This window comes from Littorina saxatilis, linkage group LG13 (genome assembly GCF_037325665.1).
Source record: "Littorina saxatilis isolate snail1 linkage group LG13, US_GU_Lsax_2.0, whole genome shotgun sequence".
Lineage (NCBI taxonomy): Eukaryota > Metazoa > Mollusca > Gastropoda > Littorinimorpha > Littorinidae > Littorina > Littorina saxatilis.
Window position 1 is genome coordinate 43,416,719 of NC_090257.1, and position 10,000 is coordinate 43,426,718.

Consider the following 10,000-nt stretch of genomic DNA (forward strand, 5'->3'; position numbering starts at 1 on the left):
TAAACGAAAAAACGTATCGACAGACAAACCAACAAAGCAACAAACCAAACGAACACACTCTTCGTTAAGTCGTCATAGTGTACCGCCATTTTTGTTCTCATAGGCTATGGCTCAATGTCAAAAGGTGACACATTGAATAGGGACAAACAGGTTGAAACTCAAGTTATGTCTTAGAGACTTGCTTTTTGTACACAAATATAGTGCTTGTTGTAAACTTCCTATCAGCACCAGGACAAGAGAACTGATTGTTGAGACAATGCAACGTGCCTTAAACCTTAATCCTTGTAAAATAAAGTTCGTTCGTTCTTTCATTGTGATACAGGTAAAGCTACTGCACCAATGTCTCTCTCTCTCTCTGTTTCTCTCCATATCTCTATCTCTATCCCTCCCTCTCTCTCTCTCTCTCTCTCTCTCTCTCTCTCTCTCTCTCTCTCTCTGTCTGCCTCTCTCCCTCCCTCCCTTTCTCTCCCTCCTCTCTCTCTCTCTCTCTCACTCTCTCTATCTCACTCCCTCTCTCTCTCTATCTCACTCCTTCTCCCTCCCTCCCTTTCTCTCCCTCCTCTCTCTCTCTCTCTCTCTCTCTCTCTCTAATTTTGTATTTATCATTGTGTGTTTGTGCGTCCCAACGACAGATTGTAAGAAAAGGCATAGCCTTAAATCTTAATCCTTGTAAAATAAAGTTCAATTTAATTCAATTCTCTAATTCTCTCTCTCTCTCTCTCTCTCTCTCTCTCTCTCTCTCTCTCTCTCTCTCTCTCTCTCTCTCTCTCTCTCTCTCTCTCTCTCTCTCTCTCTCTCTCTCTCTCTCTCTTTGTGTTATTGATTGTGTGACTGGTAAGGCTAGCTGACAACAAGATGACAACGTTGCCGGCTTCGACAGTTTGACTTTCACATAAAAGGCAAAAAAGACCAATAAAGAAATAACTTGTTATTCTTAAATGACACATCATTGTACAATCGTTCGCAACAGAGAAGGTACACGTTGTGTTTAAATAAAAAATACAACAATTAAAAGCTATTTTCTCAATACACAATCGCTGTTAACGACATGGCACATGGCCGTACAATAAAGATTACAACTTAGAAAGCCTATAAAACATAAAAAACGCTGGCGCTGGACCCGAGTACTCTTCAGACTGGCTCGCTCCCCCAGTATGAAAGTTTTTGTCTTGTGCACGTGGATTTAAAAAAAATATATATATATTTATTTATTTTACACAATTAAAAAATTATTAGAGTAAAATAAAACATTAAAACGTTCATAATAAACAATAGTAAACAAGAATTAAAAAAAATAAAATAAAATAGACCGCCAATGCCGGGAATCGAACCCGGATCCCTTGGATTTGAAAAAAAAAAAAAAAAAAAAAAAAATTTTATTTATTTATTTTACACAATTAAAAAAATTATTACAGTAAAATAAAACATTAAAACGTTCATAATAAACAATAGTAAACAAGAATTTATTATAAAAAAAAAATAAAAAAATAAAAAACACAGACAGCCCATGCCGGGAATCGAACCCGGATCACTTTAGTCATATAGTCGGAAACGCTTTCCACCAAGCCACCAATTCTATCATTCGCCAGTGAACTCAAATGCCTATACTCCTCGCGCACAGTGGTACACGCACGCAAAGCACGCACGCACGCAATAAGCCTGGTGTCGCTGTCGCTGGCTGGCTGGCGGATTAGCCGAACGGCTGTTCTATCCCACCGCGAATTGCGCCCGCCGTTAAGAGTGGATTTTGTGATTTATTTGGCATTTAGGTCCCAGGTAACATTATGAAGTTTTAATACGATCAATCGGACCTATTATCAAGTTAGTGTATCAACTTTTGAACGAACTGCGCCCAGTAGTTTCCCAGCAATAAGCTGTTAAGTCGAGACAGACAGACACACACACAGACACACAATTAAAGTCTGCTGGACCCTCCTACTGCGTACTCGGGGATAACGGTAACTTGACGACACATCCTGTTCCGGTTTGTCCGGCTTTTATTTCATCCTGTGCCTCTGTGAGAAAGGACACATGAATTAACAAAACAAGGAAAATACCAATGACGAATACCATATTGATCGACGAATGAACCAACAAAGAACAAAACCCAACAATGTCATTCTTGCTGTAAGATCCGGATTGTTTATATTCCATTTTCAAGTTTGACTACATGTTTTAACATAGATGGGGAATCAAAACGAGGGACTTGGTGAATGTGTGTGTGTGTGTGTGTGTGTGTGTGTGTGTGTGTGTGTGTGTGTGTGTGTGTGTGTGTGTGTGTGTGTGTCTGAGTGTGTGTGTGTGTGTGTGTGAGTGTGTGTGTGTGTGTGTGTGTGTGTGTGAGTGTGTGTGAGTGTGTGTGTGTGTGTGTGTGAATGTGTGTGAGCGTGTGTGTGTGTGTGTGTGTGTGTGTGTGTGTGTGTGTGTGTGTGTGTGTGTGTTTATGACCAGACTTCAGCATCAGACAGGCAGAGCGAAAGGTTCCTGCATCTACTCCATGCATGCAGCAACAACCAAATTTTAAGACGATGACAGCTTCGACGGGATTTTAATGCAGAACATTTTTGGTCCCAGTTTTTTGGCTCACGTAAGTGTAGCCTATGCGATGCTAACTTTTGTCTGTCTGTGCGTGCGTGCGTGCGTGCTAGAAACTTTAACATTTGACTGAACACCGAAATACTAATTTTACCGGGTTATTATCCAAGCAACAGCTTCAAAGTATTGAAGCAATGATCAACATTTCGTCGGCACGTATGTAGATAAAGTGTGTATCCAAAGAAAACGGGTGGTGGTGGTGTTTTTTTGTTTTTTTTTTTGGGGGGGGGGGTGGGGGGGGGGGGTGGGGGGGGGTAAAAACAGGTGACTGGTTTGTGTTGTGTGTGGTATGTAGACCAGGTCAGGGGTCAAGGTTAGGTCAGATCGCGTGAAGGATTGTGGTATAGATTCACTTCTCAGTTCTAACCGGGGAAGACGATTTCACATTGTTTGGTTTCGTAGTGGCTCCAGAAAATATAGATAAAGAAGATACCAAAGGAGATTTCCTACAGGTTGATCTGCACAGAGTGTTTTCAGTGTCTGCGCGAGGAAGCGCTGTCGAAAGGGCAGTGTCGATCTCAGTGGCAGTCGTGTCCCCGTAAGTAAGCTACAGACAGACAGCACCGTGTCTATGCTTACTGTGTGTGTGTATGTGTGACGGAGTGATTGAGTTTGTGTTACTGTTTGTCGGTTTCTGACGGGAGCCTTGAAGGCTTCGCCTCTTGTCAGAAAAACGTGTTCACGATTTGTATGCACCCTACCTATTAAACAAATCACCAAAAATTCATTTCAGCTCGGATCGCTCCAAAATAAATATTATATGTCTTCTAAAAGACCAGAGATCATTACTGCATTAATAATAATAATAATAATAATAATAATAATAATAATAATAATAATAATAATAATGGAAACTTACAGAGCGCTTACCTAAATGCTCCAATCGCTTTACAATGACATTATTATACACATGTACAAAACCAAAATACAAGCATTAAGACACAAAATCATTAGCTTCAAAATCTTTTCCTTGAAAAAAGAAATGTGTTGATCCATTGTTTGACAGAGAGTGAACACCCGCCTTCTGGTTGTCTGTGTCTTACCATCATCAGGCCGCACAAAGTTCCCTCTGTCTTGTAAGTTGACGCTAAAAGAGAGAGAGAGAGAGAGAGAGAGAGAGAGAGAGAGAGAGAGAGAGTGTGTAAGTGTGTGTGTGTGACTGTGTATGTGTCTATGTGTGTGTGTGTGTGTGTCTGTATGTCTGTCTGTGCCTGTCTGTGTCTGTGTGTGTGACTGTGTGTTTGTGTTTGTGTGTGTGTCTGTGCCTGTCTGTGTGTGTGTGACTGTGTGTGTTTGTGTGTGTGTCTGTGTCTGTCTGTTTCTGTGTGTGTGTGTGTGTGTGTGTGTGTGTGTGCGTCTATATGAATGTGAAACATCATGTCGACCGCATCTGCGATCACATTACAAAACTTAGGCCAAAAAAAATTGGTGTGGTTACGGTAACATAGCCAAAAAAAATAGGGTAGGAAGGTAGGCAATCACTTTTCTTTTTTTTTAACTTTTTTTTGTAATGTGTACAAATTAAACCTACTTATCAGGGAAATAAGTGTGCGACTCGGGCCATTTCGCTTTCATTGCGTTTTCTGCACTCGTTTTCTTGTTTTTTTGTGTGTTTTTTTGACAAATGTAATAAAAAAGTTATAGGGTCGGCCCCTAAAAATAGGGTAGGTCGGGTTACCGTAACCACACCTATTTTTTTTTATGCCTTAGTACATGTAACAGAAACGCGTGATCTCCGTATGAATGGTTTTATTTGAAACATTGACAATATGAGGACTGTTCAGAGTACATGTCCATTCAGACAATATGAGGACTGTTCAGAGTACATGTCCATTCAGCAAAGAAACGAATAGAAATAACAAAACAATCACACCATCATGAATAACAGTTCTAGACATCAGTCAAGCAAGTCAAACTACAAAGTTGTGCTGTGTATTTAGGGTCATGTTTGACTCAACTAGATAAACATGAACAATGGGTAAGACACTGTGCTGTGTGGAGTTACTTGATGGTATATTATGTCGTGCCGAATTCGCGGAATAGGCACACAAAAATCCCATTTTGCGTAATCGGCAAATCGCTGCCCATTTCGCGAAATCGGCAGCGTTTTACCGAAAATGCGTAAAGGCTTCTAAAATTTTCCCATTTCGCAAAAGCGACAGCCAGTCTAGTGCCGATTCCGCGAATTTGGGCAATTCCGTGAATGTATATATACACGAGACGTCACAATCTGTCCAAGCAGTTGGCAGAATTTTCCCTGATGCCACTTCGTGTTTTCGTCTTGTTTTTTGCTGAGGGCTTTGTATGCCTAAATGGTCCAGCAAAGGTTCTGCGTTTTCTAAGTTTCATCTTCTACCATTAAACCGGCGATCATGGAATGAACCAGGCTAGTCGCTCACTAATGTAAAACGTCACGTGCCTGTGACAGTGTGGTGTATGCACTGCAGTGACAGTAGTGTTACAGTGCCTGTGATTACAAGAGGCAGGGAGCTAGAGACTAGGCTACACAAGTGTCAATCATCTTGTCTAGCCTCAATGGTTCCTGAATGCGTAACATCTAACAACATAAACATAACAACTTAAAGTAAGACAACAACAAAAACCAAACATGTTGGCAAGGACAGTATATATTGATACGTGTGGTTAAACAAAACATCAACTGTTAACTCCAACTAGCTTGGCATCCACCAGCGCGACAACCACTAGCGCGACATCCACTAGCGTGACAACCACTAACGCGACAACCACTAGCGCGACAACCACTAGCGTGACAACCACTAGCGCGACAACCACTAGCGTGACAACAATTTGCGCGACAACCACTAGCGTAACAACAATTTGCGCGACAACCACTAGCGCGACAACCACTAGCGCGACATCCACTAGCCCGACAACCACCAGAGCGACATCTCCTAGCGCAAAAAACACTAGCCTGACATCCACTAGTGCAACAACTTCTAGCGCAACAACCACTAGCACGACAACCACTAGCGCGACATCCACAGGCGCGATTACTTCTACCGCGACACCCCACTGGTACAACAACCACTAGGGCGACAGCCACTAACGCGACATCCACAGGCGCGATTACTTCTACCGCGACACCCCACTGGTACAACAACCACTAGGGCGACAGCCACTAACGCGACAACTGATCATTAGCGCGACAACTAACCACTAACGTGACAAGTGACCACTAACGCGACAACTGACCACTGGAGTGACAACTGACCACTAACGCGACAACTGACCACTAACGCGACAACTGACCACTAACGCGACAACTGATCACTAGAGCGACAACTAACCACTGACGTGACAAGCAACCACTAACGCGACAACTGACCACTAGAGCGACAACTGACCACTAACGCGACAACTGACCACTAACGCGACAACTGACCACTAGAGCGACAACTAACCACTGACGTGACAAGCAACCACTAACGCGACAACTGACCACTAGAGCGACAACTGACCACTAACGCGACAACTGACCACTAGAGCGACAACTGACCACTAACGCGACAACTGACCACTAGAGCGACAACTGACCACTAACGCGACAACTGACCACTAGAGCGACAACTGACCACTAGAGCGACAACTGACCACTAGAGCGACAACTGACCACTAACGCGACAACTGACCACTAGAGCGACAACTGACCACTAACGCGACAACTGACCACTAGAGCGACAACTGACCACTAACGCGACAACTGACCACTAGAGCGACAACTGACCACTAACGCGACAACTGACCACTAGAGCGACAACTGACCACTAACGCGACAACTGACCACTAGAGCGACAACTGACCACTAACGCGACAACTGACCACTAGAGCGACAACTGACCACTAACGCGACAACTGACCACTAGAGCGACAACTGACCACTAACGCGACAACTGACCACTAGAGCGACAACTGACCACTAACGCGACAACTGACCACTAGAGCGACAACTGACCACTAACGCGACAACTGACCACTAGAGCGACAACTGACCACTAACGCGACAACTGACCACTAGAGCGACAACTGACCACTAACGCGACAACTGACCACTAGAGCGACAACTGACCACTAACGCGACAACTGACCACTAGAGCGACAACTGACCACTAACGCGACAACTGACCACTAACGCGACAACTGACCACTAACGCGACAACTGACCACTAGAGCGACAACTGACCACTAACGCGACAACTGACCACTAACGCGACAACTGACCACTAGAGCGACAACTGACCACTAACGCGACAACTGACCACTAGAGCGACAACTGACCACTAACGCGACAACTGACCACTAGAGCGACAACTGACCACTAACGCGACAACTGACCACTAGAGCGACAACTGACCACTAACGCGACAACTGACCACTAGAGCGACAACTGACCACTAACGCGACAACTGACCACTAACGCGACAACTGACCACTAACGCGACAACTGACCACTAGAGCGACAACTGACCACTAACAAGACAAGTGACCACTAACGCGACAACTGACCACTAGCACGACAACTGACCACTAGAGCGACAACTGACCACTAGAGCGACAACTGACCACTAACAAGACAAGTGACCACTAGCACGACAACTGACCACTAGCACGACAACTGACCACTAGAGCGACAACTGACCACTAACGTGACAACTGACCACTAACGCGACACCTGACCACTAACGCGACACCTGACCACTAACGCGACACCCCACACTTGCGACAGCCATAAGCGCGACACTCTATCAGCATGGGCGTGCGTCAGTTCGTGTCTACATGATCACATATGTCATTGAAATGTCAGGCTAGTGGTTGTCGCGCCTTTGAGGTGTCGCGCTTGTGGTACTCGCGTTGCGGGGTGTCGCGCTAGTGGTATTCGCGTTGCGGGGTGTCGCGCTAGTGGTATTCGCGTTGTGGGGTGTCGCGCTTGTGGTACTCGCGTTGTGGGGTGTCGCGCTAGTGGCACTCGCGTTGCGGGGTGTCGCGCTAGTGGTATTCGCGTTGTGGGGTGTCGCGCTAGTAGTATTCGCGTTGCGGGGTGTCGCGCTAGCGGTATTTGCGTTGCGGGGTGTCGCACTAGTGGTATTCGCGTTGTGGGGTGTCGCGCTAGTGGTATTCGCGTTGTGGGGTGTCGCGCTGGTGGTTTTCGCGCTAGTGCATGGTTGTCAGGCTAGTGGTTTTCGCGTTGTGGGATGTCGCGCTAGTGGATGTTGCGCTAGTGGATGTAGCGCTAGTGGTTGTCGCGTTGTGGGGTGACGTGCTAGTGGATGTCGTGCTAGTAGTTGTTGCGTTGTGGGGTGTCGCTCTAATGGATGTTGCGCTAGTGGTTGTAGCGCTAGTGGTTGTCGCGTTGCGGGGTGTCGCGTTGTGGGGTGTCGCGCTAGTGGTTGTCGCGTTGTGGGGTGTCGCGCTAGTGCTTGTCAGGCTAGTGGTTGTCGCGTTGTGAGGTGTCGCGCTAGTGGATGTCGCGCTAGTGGTTGTCGTGCTTGTGGTTGTCGCGTTGTGGCGTGTTGCGCTAGTGGTTATCGCGCTTGTTGTTGTCGCGTTGTGGAGTGTCGCGCTAGCGCAGTGTTGCCCGCTATAATTAGTCATCGTTCTAGTGAGGTGTCGCTTCAATGGGGTGTCGTCTTAGTGGCTATCGCGCTAGTGGCTGTCGCTCTTAAAGAATGTCGCGCTAGTGGGGTGTCACCCGATAGTGGCTATCGTGCCAGTGGGGTGTCGCGTTTATGAACGCTACTGACAAGGAATACACGCATCACAAATACGTTCTAAGTAATTTTAATTTTGTCTTATGATCTACAGTATAACATTGCATAATTCAGTTGTATTGTTGCCATATTTGGAGAAAGGAACAAACCAGTATAACAAACAGCGGTCTGTGACTTGCTAGAAATGTTTGATTGACATGTGACAGTTAATGATTAAGATTGTAACGATAATTGTCTAATAACCTCGCTTATAAGTTATAGTATATCTGGATAAGTCAAGCAACTGTCTATTTGTTGTTCAATTGTACAGCACACTTCCAATGTCTAAAACTTCAATGGATGTGCGTGTGTGTGTGTGTGTGTGTGTGTGTGTGTGTGTGTGTGTGTGTGTGTGTGTGTGTGTGTGTGTGTGTGTGTGTGTGTGTGTGTGTGTGAGAGAGGTTCAGCCAGCACCCAAGATACCAGACACAGAGCAGTCACGTTCAAGCAAAATGTCGATCTAATACAACATCACTATAACCTTAAACAGAAATTCAATGTCATTTTAAATTGCTAAGAACTAGTCATGCAAACACAGCTACGGGCTGCACAATGTGTATTTGCATCAAGTACACAATGACTCTGATACGAAAAGGCTGACAAAAAATACTGTAAGAAGCACAACACTTGCCCCGCTCAAGGGGGTAGTTTCCACAGAGCAGTTTATTATGCTGCACGTCGTTTGACAGTAAAAATGGTGTGTACAAATCATTCTCGGCTTGCACATCGTACATTGCGACACAGCTGTAACATGCAAACAAGCAACCAAACAAGAGAACAATGGGAGGAAGAAAGCCAAGAGCGTGTATCTTGTACATGACACGTTCAATGAAGCAAGGTGCACGGAACAGCCGAAAGGAGACGCTAACCGAGACTACAAGAACATTCTGCCGGTCAAACTCAACACGGACGATACACTGACAATCCTACTTTTCCTAAAAACTTTCTGATGCTGTGTAGAAAATCAACCAAACGTAGAAAAAAAATGGTGACATTGACGTTTATCAATGTTGAAACACGATGTGAAATGTTGAAAACGAATGACCGTTGGCTACAAATCAGTGCTGCTATTAGTCCCAGTGTTACTTTTTATGATAAGTTTCTCGCATGAGAAGCTTGCTGTTGGTTTATTACCTGATATTTTCTTCCGAGGATCAACAAATCTGCACTCGAGATAACGACGATTATTTTCATCGCCACCGTCGTCAGGCTTTCGAATATGACATTTGAGGCCAACATCTCTGTATAATTTGTCCCAAATAGTTTAACTAGCTATGTAATTGAGTGAAGCCTAGCTTGCCTGCAGAGTCCAGACAGCCGAAGAGAGAGGCCCACTGTGTGTGTCAGGCAAGCCATGTTGACAGTCTAACCAGCCTGCTCGCACTCAGCGTTGACGTCACTCAACGCCGTGCGATGCAAGGAACGCTACTCTCCAGAGAGCGCGAGCAGAATCTTCTTGTAGTCGCCGCTAGTGTCTCCCTTGATGAAGGAGGCCAGGGTCTTGCCATACAGCCGCTGAAACTCTTGCTTGATGAAGCCAAGGTCCACCTGCACGTTTAACCAGATTCAAAAGTCAAGTGTGAGGTAACAAAGTCCACATGTACAACACAGTGAGTATGGATAGCAACAGCCAACGTCGT

The 10,000-nt window shown here is 45.3% G+C and overlaps 1 protein-coding gene across 1 annotated transcript in view; it reads right to left on the reverse strand.

Annotated features, from left to right (window-relative positions):
* Positions 1 to 8,661: 8,661 nt before the first annotated feature.
* LOC138945807 (annexin A4-like) overlaps positions 8,662 to 10,000 on the reverse strand; it is an 88,741-nt gene continuing 87,402 nt past the window's right edge. Inside the window, exon 9 of the mRNA XM_070317316.1 lies at positions 8,662 to 9,908. Within this exon, the coding sequence (XP_070173417.1) occupies positions 9,786 to 9,908 (123 nt within the window). The 3' untranslated portion in view covers positions 8,662 to 9,785. The remainder of the gene's footprint in view (positions 9,909 to 10,000) is intronic.